General features: G+C 38.2%; 1 protein-coding gene across 1 annotated transcript in view; it reads left to right on the forward strand.

Moving 5' to 3' along the window:
* LOC120529580 (E3 ubiquitin-protein ligase HECW1-like) overlaps window positions 1-19,575 on the forward strand; it is a 471,213-nt gene that overhangs the window by 154,069 nt on the left and 297,569 nt on the right. The window contains exon 4 of the mRNA XM_039753493.1: window positions 1,900-2,007. Within this exon, the coding sequence (XP_039609427.1) occupies window positions 1,900-2,007 (108 nt within the window). The remainder of the gene's footprint in view (window positions 1-1,899; window positions 2,008-19,575) is intronic.

Genomic DNA, 19,575 nt, shown 5'->3' on the forward strand with positions numbered 1-19,575 from the left:
AATAAATTCTGTTGGCTGGCTATGCTTTTTTAATTTGAGAAAATGACCTGTGGCCTCCATCTTGGGAACCTCGAAGATGAATGTAAACTTTATCAAGGATGCCTGAAGGCTGTTAATGCAATCATGGGCACCGGCAAGAGCCTATTTTTTAAGCTCTGCTGTCAGTGGAGAGATGAAAAATGCACTTTCTGCAAAGTCTGCTGGAAGCGAGCTTGACTGCAGTTGAAAAATAATGTTATGCTAGGTAAGGAATCCCCTGCAATTCAAGAACACCCCTCCAGTTCGACACTATTTTATGCTCCCTTGCCACAACAGCAAAAGCAGGAGCAGTGCCTGCAGTCTGCATAAACACTCTATCTGTCTCTCTCTTTCTCTCATCTCTCTCTCTCATCTGCAGTAGAAATGTGACAACAGCATTAAGATTCCATCAGAGAAGTGAGAGAATGCGCTCTGAATGTAAGGTGTCTTATCTCTGGCTCACTCATTGTTACAATCTAATAGATGGCAATAAATAAATATGTAAATGCTTGTGTGCAGTCATTAGTTCATTAGTCATTTTCTTGAATAGCAAAGATAAAGAATTGTATACCTACTAGTGCCAACATTTTTCAAAAATTAGCAAGGATTCAATAGCTGGAATTCAGGAGCAGACCATTAAGATTAATACCCTGTGAACAGTGCAGAGAGCAAAGAAACAAAATAGGCACAAAAAATGCCTTAACCCTACTTAATTTGGATGACTCTAATAATGGGATAAAAGATTAAATATGGCAATTTTCCATTTTTATTTTTTATTTTTTTGTTAATTTTAAGGCATTGTTATTTAAAAGAAAATGCAGAGACTGAGGTTTATTCTGATTCGGTGGTCAAAGTTCTAACTACACCCTGAAGCATATGCAAAAGCTCTTTGGATAATCTAGTTACCTTCCCATTCCCTAAAATGTTTAAAAGCCTATTATCAAAAATGTGTGACTTATAAAGACCATATTGTCAGTGAGTGTGGGTATGAATGTGTGTAAGGCCTATAACAAACTGAGGAATGGCTTTTGAAGATGGATAGATCCTTACTTAATGATCCGGACTCTGTGCAACATTTTCTTAATTAAACAATTAGATTAGCATAGATGAATAATGAAAGAAAACAAGTCAACTCATTGTAGAAAGCACTTTAACTAGGTTTACTATAAAGGCTTGGTTTCATATGCAGAGGGTACTCACTCCCCTGCTATATGTTGATGCTCCAATAATAAAGCTTTTTAATGTATCATACTTCCAATCTAAATGTTTAAAAAAAAATTGTGGTGTTTGCATGGCCTCTTCTGGAGTTTACAATTCATTGCCTTGTTGAGGTAACTATAGGGTGGTCCAGATCTAATTATGCAATTTTCATTACGCAATGACTTATTAAGTTTATTACATAGAAAATCGCCCAAAATATCCTGGACCGTTGAGAAGTGTGCGAACTGATGATATGAAGAATCGTCTTTGTGCCGAACTGTAATCGTCCCTGCATAAATCAAAGTCATCCAGACGATCTGGATCTGCATAATTAGATCTGAACCACCCTGTAATTTTCACTTATTAAAGTGAGTTTCTTTTAGTTTTTATGAATCATGTGTTTATTTCTTGCACCAATTACAGACATATGACAGCCATTGAAGTCTAATTTTTATTTGTTTTTTTGCAGTGAGCTAAGAATGAAAATGAGTAGTGTCATCGGCCTTGCTTAATTGAACTGATGCTTAGTATGTGTCTGGTATTGTACATCTACTGCTGAGTTATGTTTAACGTTCAAAACTCGTAGCTTTCATTACAATTTATATGTGGATGATGAAACAAATTATTTGAGATAGTGTCAATATACTAGAAATAACTAAAATCATTTCCATCTTTTTACAGATGAGGTACTTTCTGAAAACTTTTTGGACTATAAAAATCGTGGTGTTAATGGATCCCACAAAGGTCAAATTGTATGGAAAATCGATGCCAGCTCTTACTTCATGGAACGTGAGTACTTCTCTTGTACAACTTACAGTTTTACAACATACACGAAGTAGGGATGCAGTGATACTGATGTTGGTATCAGATTTTGGTCTGTTACAGTGCTAATATATTTGTACTCATACTTGTAAATGAAGGAGGTGTTTCATCTCGCAGGGCACCTTGGATATCATCGAGAGGAGTCGCAGCGCACGGCTCAATGGCAACTCTGGTCTGTACCGGGAACTGAGAAGGATGGCAGCGAGGGCTTTGAGGGCAGATAAAGAGGCGTTTGTTAGAGGAATCTGTGAGCAAGTAACACACTGTCTGTAGTCTAGCGACCTACGTCCTGCTTACAGAGGAATCGAAGCATTACGCACATCCGAGAGTCGCAGTCAGGGCGGCTGATGGAATGGTCCTTACGGATGACACTGCAGAAGTGACCCGCTGGGCTGGCTACTTTGAGCAGTTGATCAAAGCTGATCCTCTGGCTAGGATGTTGGATATCTCTGGGTTCACGGTTCTTAAGGCTGATCCTCCAATTAGCTGTGAACCACCGAATCTCACAGAGATTGCACAGGTGGTGAACCAGCTGAGGGGGGGAAAGGCTGCTGGGATCTGTGGTATCAGGGGTGAACTTCTCCAGGCTGGTGGTAAGGCTGTCATCCTGGCATTGCAAGCAATCTTTGCTTCCATTTGGGAGACTAGCATCATCCTGAGTGGAAAACAGGACTTGTCGTCCATTTCTGGAAAGTAAAGGGTGCTCACCTGGATTGCAGCAACTACAGGGGGATAACACTGCTGTTGGTGCCGGGTAAGGTCCTTGCTAGGGGTGTCCTCAATTGGATCCGTGATCACTTGCTCACCTACCAGTGACTGGAACAGTCTGGTTTTACATCTATATCGGTAGAGTTTCTTTGCAGCCTTTGTCGATTTTCGTAAAGCGTTCAACTCAGTTGATAGAGCTGCCCTGTGGGACATCCTGAGGGTTCGCGGGATCCCCTCAAGGTTGTTGGATATCATGTCCAGCCTGTACACTGGTACTGTGCAGAGTGGAGGCAGAACCTCTGCGTTTTTCCCAGTTGATTCTGAGGTTCGTCATGGGTGTGTTCTTGCTTCTACTCTGTTCAATGCTTGTATGGACTGGGTGTTGGGCAAGGTTGTGAGGTTAAGTGGCTGTGGGGCATCTGTTGGTGAAGAAAAATTCACAGATCTTGACTTTGCTGACGATGCTGATGATTTCGTGGAGTCACTGGAGGCTCTGATCGGGGTGCTCGAGAGACTGAGCGAGGAGTCTGAGTGACTTGTGGGTGTCTGGATAAAAACCAAGATCCAGGCCTTTAATGCTCTTGGGCACAGCCATCAGCAGTGTTTCTATTTGCGGAGAGTGTCGACCTTGTCGAGAGGTTTACTTACCTTGGCAGTGACATTCATGTCTCTGGTGACTATTCCTATGAAGTCAGTAGATAGATTGGGAGAGCATGGAGGGGTCATGAGGTTGCTGGAAAAGGGTGTGGGGAGCTCCTGATATCTATGCAAAAGGACAAAGGTCCAAGTCTTTAGAGTCCTGGTGCTTCCTGTCTTGCTATTGTATATGGCTGCGAGACATGGACACTATCCAGTGACCTGAGATGAAGACTGGACTCTTTTGGTACTGTGTCTCTCCGGAATAGCCTTAGATACTGTTGGTTTGACTTTGTGTCGAATGAGCAGTTGCTCATGGAGTCCCGAATGAGGCACATTACCTGCATTGTGAGGTAGCATCAGTTACGGCACTATGGCCATGTGGCACTTTTCCCTGAGGGTAATTCAGGTCGTAAGATCCTCATTGTTGGGGACCCGAGTGGTTGGGCCAGGCCAAGGGGTCGCCCACGTAACACCTGGCTGCCGCAGATAGAGGGTCATTTCTGGAGGGTGAGACTGGACTGTGTTTCTGCCTAGGGGGGTTGCCAACCGGGATCCTGAGCTGTTTTGTCGTATAGTGGGTGCAGCAACGAACTGTACCAGTGAATGCTCCCCAACTTGGCTTGACTTGACTTGTAAAAGTGCACCATAAATAATAAATAATCGGAGAACTTAACTGTTTGTGATGTGGAAGTTTTCTTACAATTAACGATGATGCCAAAGCCTAATGGACTGTAAACTGTGAAAGTAAACAAGAATGAGTACACAAATTGCCTCTGGCAGTGCACAGAATCAGCCATCATTGCAGCAGACTCTAGCAAGGAGAGAAAAATGTAAAAAGATAACTTGTGAATAGTGAAAACAACAGAAGTGTTTGCCCAATATATTGTTCCTGACGATCAATCACTGTCAGTTGTTGATAAGGTGTGATTTCAGTGTCTCCGGAATGTGTAAGAACTCACGCACAACATTCCATGTCATGCCAACATCAAAAAGATCAGCTTACCAAGGACGCACAAGTTTGTAAAAAAAACATATTGACAGCTTTTTGCACGACATAATAGCTGTCAGCTTCGCCACTAACATTTCGAGCAGTGGTGTTTGTCCAATGTCTATCATCAACTTAACTGGACAGTGAATAGATGAGAATTTCGCTCTCTAGTGGATTATGCTACATGCAAAGCGGTTTTGAGGCTCACATAATGGCCACGAAATAGCAGATATATTTAAGAAAATGCTTGCCATTTTTGCCCATTCTGGAACGTTGTGTGCACGTTGTTGTCCACGGCAATGCCAAAAATATGATAAAAAGGCATTGATGATGCTGGACTCCCAAGGCTGGCAGTAGCAGAGGGCTTTTTTGCACATTGAAGTGTTGCAGATGCTGTGACAGTCAGACATAAAATAGTTGGCCACAGTGGAATAAAAATTACATTTCCCCCTGTTATTCTAAGGGTTAACATATGGCCTGTCATATGCTGGACTGTTGAGCAAGAATGTATTCTGTACTTAAAGAGCAAACTGCTTTTTTAAGAACTTCTGTTTTTGTGTTAAAATAGCTGTATGACTTAAGATGACATAAGACTTATGCTGGAAAGAGGAACTACTCCTTAAGAAGTAAACAAGCTCACAATATAAGGAGCTGTGTGGGGATTGCAAAGGGGGCTTCTCTCTGGCTTGCAAGCAGAGAACTCACTACTACTCACCTGTTGCCAATAAAAATGATTGATTGATTGATTGATGAAGGTCCTGTCTTTCACAGCGTATTTCTTCCACACCACTTTAAGCATTTTGCTTTAGTGTACTCCCAGATAGAGGTCAATCTGTATTGCCACTCTGCTTGATCCAAGGAATGCCCATTTATTAGGCGAAATGATGTGCTTAGCTAAAAGCAGCACATATGGATGTGCCACTGTTTGCTTTTTCTAACTCACATACTCTGTTTTTAATGGAGAAACTAAATGGTAAATTTTAAGATAACTTTATTAAAATTAAAAAAAAAAAAAGAACTTTACTATTTAAACTGTGTTACTGTATGTTCTTTTCACTATTTTATTAATTTGGAATAGTTTCATTAACTTCTAAGCTTTTTGTAATTGAAGTTTGTTTAGAAAAAAGCTTGGTTGTCACTTTGTGTTTTAATCAATGAAATTAAATGCTCAAGGGTCATTTAATATACAGTCATCCCTCCTCAATCACGGGGATTGCATTCCAGTACCACCCCGCGAAAGGTGAAAATCCGCGAAGTAAAAACCATATGCTTATATTGTTATTTTTATATTGTCACACTTGGGTCACAGATTTGCACAGAAACACAGGAAGTTGTAGAGACAGGGACTTTAAAACACTGCAAACAAACATTTGTCTCTTTTTCAAAAGTTTAAATTGTGCTCCATGACAAGACAGAGTTGACAGTTCCGTCACACAATTAAAAGAAGGAGTGCGTGTCAGGAGCAGAGATTGTCAGAGAGAGAGAAAAGCAAACAATCAAAAATCAATAGGTGCTGTTCGGGCTTTAAAGTATGCGAAGCACCACGCGACAAAGCAGCTGCAAGGAAGGGAGCAATGTGAACGTAGTCTTTCAGCATTTTTTAGAGGAGTGTCCATATCCTCTAGGCCAGTGTGCGAACAGCCCCTCTGCTCACACCCCCTCCGTCAGGATCAGAGAATGTCAGAGAGAGAGAGAGAGAGAAACACAAACAATCAAAAATCAATAGATGCTGTTCGAGCTTTTAAGTATGCAAAGCACTGCGCGGGAAGCATATCGTATATCATTGAGGAGTTTTATTTAATACATAATATGTGCTCTGATTGGGTAGTTTCTTAGCCATCTGTTAATAGCATCACTTATAAGAAATTAACTGGGCAAACCAACTGGGGAAGCATGTACCATAAATTAAAAGACCCATTGTCCGCAGAAATCTGTGAACCAGTGAAAAATCCATGATATATATTTAGATATGCTTGCATATAAAATCCGTGATGGAGTGAAGCCGCGAAAGTTGAAGCGCGATATAGCGAGGGATCACTGTACACACTAGTTACATATTACAAGTAAATGTGTTTTCTAATAGACATGTGTTTCTTTGCAAAACACGGTATCGGATGCATCTATTTTCTGATAGAATGTGATGGCATAGAAATCTGTGCTGTGCTTCCTCATTGTTTCATAATTTGAACCATTATTGGTGGAGAGTTTTGCTGTTTACTGTAACAGTACAAACAAGCATGGAAAATAAAGCTAACATTTTGGTTTTAGTGGTATGTGTGTCTGCATCAATATTGATGACTCTGCATACAAATTGATTATTTTACTGGAGAAATGCTATTTTTGTTTTTGTCTATGAAAGATCAAATATTTCTATCCTAGCTCACTATTTTAATGTTTGTATACTTACTATTAAAAATGTGTTCAATGGAATACAGTATATCTCATTCTCATTCATAGATAGATAGATAGATATTCTTTTGAAACTGCATACAGCTGTTCACAAATTTGTATTCTGAACATGACTATGTATAAATAAATTTTAATTTATTATTAATTACTTCTCAAGGGTGTTTAATTAAAAAATCCTTGATTTCCAAAAGTTCTTAAATATTCAGCATTTTAGAACAAGCTCTTCAATTACATAAAATGTTTTTAAGTATCAAAAATTGTCTATTGAATGGCCACAAAACTAGCATTCATATCACCAGAAAAAATTGTTCTTGTTATAGATATAAGGATCAGTTTCTTTTCATATATCAATACAGCCAAGGAGGCCAAAGAGATGGTGTTGCTGGAGCTGTAGGAATTGTGTGGTCCAGAGGCAGCTGGAAAGGGCTATGCAACACTGCCTGCCAAAAGTCCATGGAAGGCCCAGCTGAGTAGTAATTTGAAGCGTATGTTTAATGAGATCTTAGATGAACATGCAGCAGCATCAATGAGCTGTGTTATAGTATCTGTTGCCATACTGCTGGAAACATGCTTGGGAGAGACCACCATTTCTCATTCGAACAAACCACTTAAGTACTTTTCAGTTAACAAAGTGTAGTTCCTCACTTTGTCTCAGATGTCAAGGAAATACCTTTTCATCCCCATGCAGTATTGTAGAGAGTGAGAGATTATTTAGTGCACTGTCACATATTGTTATTGAGACTAGAAACAAGCTTATTGTACAGTTGAACATGAAGAGATGCTTCTGTTCAACAAAAGGAATCTGCCACTTACTTTCTCAAAAGTGACATAAACCTGTCCAGTGGCAGGTGTTCCCCTATAACGTTTCACCTGTATACCTTAATGCCACTGAGAGATAATTTAAAAAATGGGATAGCAGTAAGAGAAATGTTCTTGATATGTTTATCTGAATCCCTGTGAATACTGTTATACTATTATGTATTATTATACATAATACATTGGATTATTATACATATTACTATGACATTATCCCATGTCGAAACACTTGAAACAATGGTTTGGTTTACATACATTAACTGTATTTGATTTTTGATTTTTTTCTGTGATATTTGAGCCATAAAATAAAAATAGTTTGTAATCTAATCTATGTAATGTACTCTAGTTATTTGTTCAGTTTTGAATTATTTTACTCCAAATTACGAGTCTTATATCTTATGGTATCGGTATCAATATCGACAAATACTAAAAAACAAGTATTGATATCAGTGCATCCCTGGCAGAAACTAAGGTGTGCTAGTGAGATTTGTTTTTTAGGTTTCAGTTTACCACACTGGCTTTCTTCGTGGTGTAAACAAAATTCTGGGTGCAGTTTTACCCTTGAAGTTTACCTTTAATCCTATTAAAGCTGTTCTTATTTTATCATGAATAATTAATAACATAACTTATTTAACCTTTCCTGGCTTGAGAGAACAGAACAAAAACAGTAGGGGGAATCACACACACAAACACACATAGTTTTTAAGTGAAGAACCTGAACTAATCATCAGGGCAACTATGGGTTAAAGCACATATACACATTAAGGAAAATAAACTTTCTTATGAAGAAACTTAGGAAAAGGCTTACAATGATTAGAATTAGAATCCTAAATTGGTTTCCATATACTAGGCTGAATAATGCTGGAGTGAATGAACCAGGGACTACTACCAATGGGAAGCAGGAAACAAAGAGAAAAGACAGAAGGAAGTTTACACTTACTGAGTGAGCCCGCTACATAGGCAAATGGGATACAGAAAATAAATGGCTGTGTTCTAGCAAACATCACAGACAAAACAAGGAATGAAGCAGCAAAATATGAGGAATGAGAAACTGCACTAACAAACAGGACACAGTGGCTGGTATTTCTTTGTATTCAGCAGCTGTGCAGATAAAAATAGATACATAGAGAATGAGTCACAAAGCAGAAGGTGAGAAGCAATAGAGTTTAAAACAGAACCAAAAACAAAGAAGCTGCCAGTGTACAGCTTGGACATCTTACAGAAATGGCCTATCTCCAGAGGTACACAGTAAGTACTGTCTTTGAGAAGGAAACAAATAGCTTGGTGCTCAACATGATAGATAACTGGACAACAAACCAAAGCACAGTTCCTTACTGTAGCAATTTTGTGTAGCTGTGTTCAGTCCAGGACTGCGTATCTCTCTCTATGGGAAAAGAAAAGAAAACAATACAAAATGAAGCATAAACTATCTTTCTTGTTTCTTTCCTTTTTTGTCAACAAAAATTAAGCTTGAGGGCCACATGCATTCTATAATGACATTCATAATGCCATGCATAACCCATATGAGATAATAATGCACACAGTGTAACAATACATACCTATCATACATACTAATAACATCGTAACCTTGTGATTGTGTGAATGCCAGCATAGAACCTAAATATAAAAGAGAATGGAATAAATGTCCCAAACAAAGGATGACTGATACAAAAAGAATGGAAACAGCATGGTCCCTGAACAGTTTATTATATACTCTGTGGTGGACAGCCGGTGTCCATGCCCGGCCAGGACACCCCTTCACTGTATTTTCAGAGGGAGCAGCCCTGGACAGTGCAATACCTCTCCCTGGATGCTGGATAGCCGCCCCCCTGGGTTGGATTGGTGCCTCAGTTTCCCACACGGCTCCATGGGAATTGGAGTTGGGTGTAGCCCTATTGGGTCCCGTGGGTGCAGCTAGGGGGTGCTGCAGCTGGGGCTCCTGAGCCCGTCTGGACAGCATATTCGCCACACCAGAAGTGCAGCCGAATGTCGGCAATCAAGCACCTGGAGCACTTCCGGGTGCCCAATAAAAGGAGCCAGCAACCACCACTCAGCAGCTAAAGTTGGATAGAGGAGGACAAGGTTTCCTGATAGGAGTGGTGGTACAGAGGAGCAGTGCGTTTAATTTGTGTGTTGATCTTTTGGGACTATGTTGTGGTTGGGGGACACAGGGAAGACGTGCCCTCCAGCTGAAGAAAAATAAAAGTTTACATGTCCCTCCGTGTCCAATCTTTGTCGGGTCAGGCGCATATATAGCGCCTTTGTTACAACTTCTAAATCAAGTGTACCTACCTTTTTAACTATATTGAAGGCAGTCTTTTTTTAAGTACTGTTTAAGAGGAGTAATATTTCATAATATCTGTTACATAGACTTAAAACGTCCATTTTCTGTGGAATGCCTGTGTGGTTGTCTTTTGTGTTTAATTCTAGTAAATACTGTTTACTAGCTGATAAATGATTGTTGTTATTATGTTAGTGAAAACTAACAAGAATATTTTAAGAGTAACCAGGAGAAACAACATTGAATGAACTGAAAAAGCAAAGTCAAAAACCAGGAAATCTACTGCACCATTACCAAAGCAAAATCGAAAGTCAAAAACCAAGCTCAAAAAGTTTGAATTACAGTACAGTACCATGCTCCTAATTCGGTGAGTTATAAGAAATGTAATGATTTACATCATGAAGTAAAAGTACATAATAAACAAGAATAGTTACATTAGATATTTTAAATTTTAAAATGTGTGCTTCAATTTAAATGTTTAAAGAATAAATATTCTTGATTATATTAGAACTGTGTTTTTCATCCTTTGGTAAAGGTCCATAAAAGGCTAGATCTCTAGTAAAGGATCAGAAATCAAAAATAACATAATTTTCATAATCACTGACCTTGAAATAGTCTAGTAATAGTTTTTAATCTTGATAGAGAGCAAGAACAACCTGTAAAAAATTTAATATCAAAAATATTATATTCATGATCAGCCACCTTACAAATAGCGTAAAGCAACACTCCATGTGTCTATATTACTCATCCTCATTTTTTCAAAGTTTTGTGAACCCCTGGGCTCAATTGATGAGGCATGCACAACTTTAAGTCCTTCTGATCAAATTTGTGCTGAAGACACCTATCAGTGTACTCTTATTAGTACCTGCACAAAACATGGTCTGAAAATGGCCTAGCAATGAGGGTTTTTTGAGGTCTAGAGTGCCAAAAATAGGGGGAACCCTAAAAAGCTTGATGTCAGGCTTAACTAAACATGTAATTTAGTCATAATAACGGAGAAGACAAAATGGCTGTGATATAAATAACCAAAAATGGCAGAAATAATGGCCCAAATAAATTTACAAAACTGAAAGTAAGACTCAAATCACAAAAATTATGTCAGACTCAGAATCAGGGGTTAAAACCCCAAAACAAGTGTTCAGAGGAAAACATACACAAATTAAATAAAGATTCTATTCATAACAGCTGCTGAGTAGTGTGATTAAGCTTTTGGGAGATCTGGTTTGAGAAGATTTTATATCTACTGCAAGCCTTTTCTAACATAATACCTTTTTGTAATTCTGTTTGGGTATTCATTATAGGGTGGCACGGTGGTTCAGTGGGTAGCACTGCCGCTTCACAGTTAGGAGACCCGCGTTCGCTTCCTGGGTCCTCCCTGTGTCTGCGTGTGTTTCCCACAGTCCATATACATGCAGGTTAGGTGCATTGGTGATTCTAAATTGTCCCTAGTGTGTGGATGTGTGTGCGTGTGCCCTGCGGTGGGCTGGTGCCCTGCTCGAGGTTTGTTTCCTGCCTTGTGCCCAGTGTTGGCTGGGATTGGCTCCAGCAGACGACCCTGTAGTTAGGATATAGCGGGTTGGATAATGGATGAATATTCATTATGTAGGATGAGTAAAAGTGTTTTAAGTGCTTATAGATTTGTTTTGTTTTTCAGCAGTATATCAAATTTATATCATAATCATATCATTCTTATAGATGTTTTTCTGTTTTGTATTAAAAATTAGAAATTAAGAATTTGAAAATTTAATTGTTTTAAATAAAATTAAATAGTTAAACATTTTAGCAGTATTTCAAAATGATATCATGATCATACCATTAATATTTGACAAATATAGTACTGTTTACATGAGTGCTATTTGAATAATAATAGTACACCATTCTGAAGACATTACAAGAATATGGTACACATACATTAGGGAATTTCTGTCACCATATCCCTGCTCTGGCTGTTCCAGCAGGCTTGATTAAAAACTGGGCGTTCTTTGGCTCCTTTGCAAACATGTTACATACACATACTCTCTTTCTTAAAATAAGAATGTGGGTATTTGAGTTCAGTGATGAGTGATTTATATACCCTAATTAAGACTAGTGTTTGCTCTAGTAGTGGTCGCTTTTTTGTGGTCATTGTTTTGGAGTAGATGTTAAACCTTGGAAGCTATGTTTGCTCATATTTAATTTGGTTGAGGGTATTATTGGTTTCACCAAAGAAAAAGTGAATACAGTGGACCCTTGACTTATGAACTCAATTTGTTCGCTAGGGCTGGTTGTAACTCAAGTTGGTTGTAAGTCAAGACTATTTTTCCCGTAAGAAATAATGGAAATACCCATAATGCGCTCTGAACCTCCCACAGCAACACTTACTTAACCTTTTCATAATAAAAAAGGGTTGTATAATGTGCATAATTTACCAAAACACCAATAATTTTTCTAATGTACTAACCAAAAAGTTATAAAAAGTGCCTAGCCTACCAGAAACAACAATTTCATACTGTACTCACCATTTAATTTGAGATCTTTGGGCTGCAGGAAGGGAGGAGGAGGAGAATGAAACGGAAGGTGGTTATTGTTTAGAAGGAGTCTCCTTATGCAAATCTTTTCTTTGTAAAATTGTCGAGATGGATTTCGACATGCTGTACATATTAGTGAGATCGGTCACGAACGCCACTCTCATATTTCAGCACAATTTCCTTCTTCGTTTTGATTGTGATCGTTGTTTCTCAAGTTAATAATGACAGTAGTCGAGCACTCAGTTCAAAGCTGGTCGTGTTGTTAACTGCTGTAATAATACACTCCAAAGCTAGCCGGTTCTGACTCAGCCTGAAGACATCATCATGTGCCGCGCCAGCCCGCTAGCTAATATCCCTTAACAATCACTTTTTTTACCTTTGTTACCTTCTCTTCCTTCCTTAGCAATTATGCATCTTGCTTGCCATGGTCTTAGTGAATTATATATATAGATAAATCACTGCACTGACTGAAATTACGTCCACAAACACATGTATCTGGGCTCCGACTGACGCTTACGAACGCTCTTGGCTGTTTGTTTACAATCGCTCAAGCGGATACACGTGACCGCATTCGGGTCATAACACAAGATGTTGGTCGTAAATCAAAACAAAAATTTTGGTCATAAGTCAAGTTGTTTGTATGTCAGGCCGGTCGTATGTCAAGGGTCGACTGTAATTATTTTCCCTAATCCATTCTTGTTTAATTTATAACACTTTTTTATTGATCTTTAATATTCATCCACATAATGATTCAACCCAGTTGTTTATCACCACTTAGTATAAGTTTACTACTATGTGTGTTATTTTTTAACTTTGTTCTTACAGTGTTTATTTCCCTTAGACATCACAAATCAGAATTATATTGTGTTGTGTTATGTAAATCTGTTTTCTCTTTCATGTTTTATTCATGTATACATTTTAAAGGGACTTGTGACAACACACTTAACTAGATATTTAATAGAAAATATGTTAATATGTAAATATGATCAATAAAATAGAAGTGAATGGTTAGGCTCTTTATATTTCACTAGCAAAATACCCGCGCTTCGCAGCGGAGAAGTAGTGTGTTAAAGAAGCAATGAAAAAGAAAAACATTTTGAAAATAACATAACATGATTGCCAATGTAATTGTTTTGTCACTGTTGTGAGTGATGAGTGTTGTTGTCATATATATATATATACTGTACATACATATATATATCTACATATATATATATACATACATATGCATACACAAATACATACAAACACACACATATATACACACAAATACATATATATATATACATACACACACACATATATAAACATATATATACATATACATACATATCTACATATATACACACAAGCTATTTCGTATCAGTGCAATACGCTGCTTGTTAAAACGGATAACTCCCGCTCTTACGTGCAAGTCTGCGTGGATGTTATGAACTATGAAAAGTTCTATTTAAATTTTAAATAGAAGGAATTTTTATTTAGTCGACAGAAATATCTTTGGTAGGAATGGTAAAACAGACAGGAATATTATTCGTGAATAAATCAGCTCAAACCCTTAAACAACTTATAATATTTTGCTCTCCATAAAAATATATCCTGTCTAAATTATACAAGTTAGAAATAAAGTAAACGTTAAAAGAACAAACATTCAAATTTCTTTACTCTTATGTAATTTTATATAAAAAATAAACTTAGATTTTAAATATCCCAAAAGATTTTGCTCTCCATAAAAATATATCCTGTCAAAATTATACAAATTCAAATATGAACATGCTGCATAACAAAACCTGGAAATATAAATAAAATGTGTTCCTTTCAGCAATAACAAATCAAATCATTCAGTTGTCTTTGCTCATATGTCATTTTAGAGCTGGACGCCTGGCATCTTTTTTGGCACAGGTTCGTTTCTGTTTGGTGTGAGGTTCTGTGTTGTGGAGATTCTCAGGATGGATTGCAGGTGCTCATCAGTGAGGCGACTCCTGTGTGCTGTTTTGTTAGTCTTTATCACTGAGAAGAGCTTCTCACACAGATATGTGCTACCAAACATGCACAAGGTTCGAGCCGCATGTAGACGGACTTTTTGTTCTTCAAAGTCACCAAAGCGCCGTGCAAACTCAGTGCGCGCCAGTTTATCAGCAAAGTGCGTGTTTGGGAACACCGTAGTGACGACTTGGTTTAACATTACTTGGCAACAGGGAAAGTGGGGCAAGGTGCACTGGTGCATTTGTGTCTCCCATAAAAGCAGCTTCACTTGAAATCACTTTGTGATTGTGCACGGGTAAAACGTCCGCTGAAGTGTCAGATTCTTATTTAATTATTCTGCTTTCTGTATCTTCTGCATTGCATTCAGGTTACCCTGATGTTTTGTCTCATAGTGCCGTCTTAGATTAAATTCTGTAATTACAGCCACATTAGCTCCACAAATGAGACACACGGGTTCAGTAAACATATACTCAGCCTCCCATCGGTTTTAAAGGCTCTATTTTCAGAATCAACTTTTCTCTTCAGCATCGTGTGAGCTAGCTTCGCAATAACTTGCAGCATCATAAGCTAGACTTGATTAACGCGTAAGTGTTCGCAAGGCAGCTGAAGCGCTGCATTATGGGATCTGTAGTTTATTGTGTTACCAGCGCTTCATATACCCGGCCATTAATAACAATAATACAGTATATAAAATGATCTCGCGGGCGGATATAATTACACGCGGGCCGGATGTGGCCCGGCCCTTGAGTTTGACACATATGGACTAAATAGAACTTGAAAAGATATATTTTTCAAATGTGATCGCGCAATTCAGATAGAGTTGACGCACTACAGCCTGCATGCCTCAATAAGTCATCCTCCCCTCGCTCTTACTTTTTTACCGTTCATCTAATGAATACACTGAGTATGGCTTTACCAAAACAATCATTGATGGCGAATAAAGTATCCATTATTCGAGTATGTAGATCGGGATATATATATATACATATATATATATATACCAGCGTCGCAGCGAGAAGTAGTGTGTTAAAAAGCTAGAAAAGAAAAGGGAACATTTTAAAAATAACGTAACATGACTGTCAATATACAGTATTTGTTTTGTGAGTGTTACTGAGTGTTGCTGTCATCAAGGATTTGATTATCATTATTTCTTTCAATCAGGTTCGTATTTGTAGGATGTGTTGTGTTCAAGTTACATTCCGTGTTTGTCAATCGTTGTAAAGATGACAGGTTTCATTCATCGATTCGTTTCTTACTGCATCAATAAACAGCTCGTCTTCTTCTTTATCTGAGACCTGACACACTGCATGCACGGGTTTTTTACACTGTCTTCCTTTAGCGGGACATTGACTTTTTCCACGTGTGCTTTGTTTCCGCAGTAGCTGGATTTATGAATATGCTTGTATGTATCAGGCGCTTCATATTTTTGCTGCCTTTTCAATTGTGTAATTCGGTTTTTGTTCAGCGCTCTTTGGAACTGTTGCTTTTTATCTGTGCACTGCGTCAGTTCACGTGAGCCGCTCGGTGTACATGCATCGAAGGTTCCCAGCTGTGCTGGTGCCATCTCGTGCTATGTCCATGGCTGTATTTAATGTTACCTTAGTCCTTTCTCTCGCAGTTTCGCTGAGTTTGTGTCAAACACCACCCTGACCATCTCATCTTCCTCTCCATAAGCACAGTCCTTCACCCGTGAATATTTAGTGGGAGTTTGCTATTGGATTGCCGCTGACGGACGGCCTTATATGGGCAGGCACTAAATTACAAACCCCAGCGGAAGCCTGTCTATGAACTTAATTTAAAGTGTAGGTTTACATCGTGCTTTGTTTCCGAAGTAGCAGAACTCATGAATATGGTTGTATATGTCACTTTCGCCGCTTCTTATTGTTTCGCTGCCTTCTCAATTATATAATGCATGTTTTCTTCAGCGCTTTTTGGAGGTCTTCCTGGTTTTCTATGTACTGCGTGATTACGTGGGAGGCGTGATGATGTCACACGAAACTCCGCCCCCACGGCGTTCAAGATCATCTCCATTACAGTAAATGGAGAAAAACAGCTTCCAGTTATGACCATTACGCGTAGAATTTCGATATAAAACCTGCCCAACTTTTGTAAGGAAGCTGTAAGGAATGAACCTGCCAAATTTCAGCCTTCCACCCACACGGGAAGTTGGAGAATTAGTGATGAGTCAGTGAGTGAGTGAGTGAGTGAGTGAGTGAGTGAGGGCTTTGCCTTTTATTAGTATAGATCAGTTTAGTCTTAAGTTGAGTTACAGGTAAGTATGGTGTGTACTTGTATAATGTGACAGATAGGGGCGCTGCCGTCTCCTGGAACCCTCAGACCAGACGCCAGACACCAGGTAAAAGTCCAATAATTTGACTTTTTATTATAATAAAGTGCACAAAACACTCTCCACTCCACAATACTCATATAACACTAATCAATACACAATAATAAATCATAATCCTCCTCTCCCAGACGCGTTGTCCCTCTGCCACCCGACTCAGCTCGCCCATCTGGGATCTCTCACGGTCTCTTATAGTTCTTGACCTGGAAGTGCTTCTGAACCCTCAGTCCATGTGACTTCCTAGCACTTCCGGGTCAGATCAAAACCCTTCTTTTTCATCCTGGAAGTATGTCATTTCCTGTTGCTGTGCCTAAGACATACTTCCGGGTTATAGGGAAAATAAACGTCTCTGAGACTCCCTGCAGTGTCTCCTGACGTTATCCAGCAGGGTTGTGTACTAAAACTACATAGTCCATGATGCCCTGCTGGAATTCGGGGCATCTCCATGTCGCAGAGGGCTCCCTCTGGCGGCCTGGGGGTATTGGCCAGGATGAATGGCCGGCCATAGTCCACAAGAAGTATTTAGTGACTGTTCTTTGAAAGATTGGAATGATTGAAAAAGTTGTAATTGTGTGTTTTTCTGTTTATTTTCACTGTTTTAAAAGCTTTTTTGTATTTTTTTTCTGCTTTTATACACTGCAGCATACACAGCGGCACATACTGATGAGGTAACAGGGAATCCTTGCTGATAGCTCAGTTGCCATGCCACAGCTGTACTGTAACTGTACACATTATTCACTTGTTCTCCAGCATGTGGAATTATAAGGCAGTGGTGTCAGGGTGTAGTCAGTGGCTAAGGATGTAGTTGGCAGTGAATGGAAAATGTAACTGCAGACATTTTTACTGCATTCCTACATATTTATAAAGCTTTGGTATTTAAGCTCACTATATAAAGGCAGTATATAAAAGAATCCCATTGTTAGAATCTCATGTGAAAGAAAGGGACACAATTTGTGATAAAATTTAAGTTAAAAAGAAAAAGAACACATGACAATCTGGTATTTCAGAAAAAAAGAATAACTGATGAAGAACAATGGTATTGTATGGAAATAAGTAATGTTTACAAAAAAATTATGAGGATGGAAAAAAAAACAAACTTATTTAACCTTAGTTTTTGCTTATAATACTCTGGTTTTCACCTTGGTATTTTTCTGTTTATGAGCTTCTCCTTCAGATTAGTCAGCTAGACTAAAAAGATTTAATGATTTTAACCTTTACTGTTCAGGGGCTAAAATTTAATGATGTTGCAATAAAGCCCCCATTCACCCCCTCCCACACACATTTTTTAAGTGTTCCTGTAGGATAGATCATGATAGTATTGATTAGTTACACAGGCAGTCTTGGGTTATAAACGAGTTCTTCTTCTGCCAGCGTTCATAGCCTGATTTTGTATGTGCATCAGAACTTGCACTTACAATGTCCATTAATGGAAATATCTGCACACATGCTCAATGTTTTATTAATTAATTTAAAGAAAATCATTTGAAACATATCAATAAAAAGAAAGTGAAGCAGTATTACTTGACTTTGACGCAATCATTTGCAACTAAAAAGAATCACGAGTATGTAACGAATGTCGATCTTATGCTTGCAGATCCTACAGTTTTTAATACTGCTAAAGTACCCCATAGAATTGAAAATGGGATGACAATGGCATGAAAACCCACCACTAACCAACAAATGATTTCTCTTGAAGTGCCCAGGTAGCACTTTGATACATATATTTATACACTTTTTACATCTTCATTTTGTACCTATCCAATATTTACAGTAAACACAATTCATATGTATACTGTATAGGTGTATTATTCTAATTTTATCAATCAGCTTGGCTTCTGCTTATAGCTGATTGCTGAAAAGGTATCTAAAAATAGAGAAAATGAAATGTAAACATCATGTTTTCTATTTGCAGATACTCCTGTTATGTGCATTACTGATTCATTTAGTGTATTTTAAACTGCAAAGCCTCCAGTCAAACTTGCATACAAGTTTCTAGTTCTTTGTTTTGCATCTTGTCATTCTCTTGAATTATTAATATATCTGAATTATTAATATACAGTGACATTTTAGTGAATATTTCTTTCTGCATATGTGAGCTTGCCAATTATAGATACCTTTTAGCATTCTATGCATTTTTCATGTCTTTGGGTGTTTGTAGGTTTATATTACTTACACCGTCATTATGTCATTAAGTCTCATATATTGCCAAATGTTGATCCACACATTCTTCTCTTCTTTAGGCAAACACACTCTTTAATGGAAGGTTTCTCAAGCATGGCTTTGTTATGTAATGTGTGTTTTTCTCCTGCTGTGTTCACAGTCTTCCTGGAAAAAGGTGAAGATAATGGTGAAATTCTATCAGCAACAACATGCATACTGTATCTTTGATAAACTAAGGATTATAGAATCCCGTTTATTTTAACTGTTCTAATCTGTTCTGTCCTGAATGATTACTTACTGTAAATTTGGGGTACCTCACTTGCAAAAATATCACAAAGAAATATCATTTAGAGATATGTTAGTCAGAATAGGGACAGCAGTGTGTATATGCATACCTATACCTGACTATGTATTAACGTCAGAAGAAATAGAAAACCTTTTCTATTATTTTTACATATGATAATTTGAATTATTTGTTGCTGGGGACTTCAGTTGTTCAAATGCATATTGAAGTATTTTGTACTACACACTATTTATGTTGAACACTTGGTAGGCATGTTGGATTATTTGTTAGTACTGATGCCTCAAAGCCCTACGGAAAATGGGTTGGAATCCTGACCTAGTCACTGTCTGTGAGTAGTTTATACATTTTTACTTTTTTTGTTTTTTTTATGCTGGGGTTTTGATCAACCTGGTACAT

Source organism: Polypterus senegalus, chromosome 5 (assembly GCF_016835505.1).
Source record: "Polypterus senegalus isolate Bchr_013 chromosome 5, ASM1683550v1, whole genome shotgun sequence".
NCBI classification, from domain to species: domain Eukaryota; kingdom Metazoa; phylum Chordata; class Cladistia; order Polypteriformes; family Polypteridae; genus Polypterus; species Polypterus senegalus.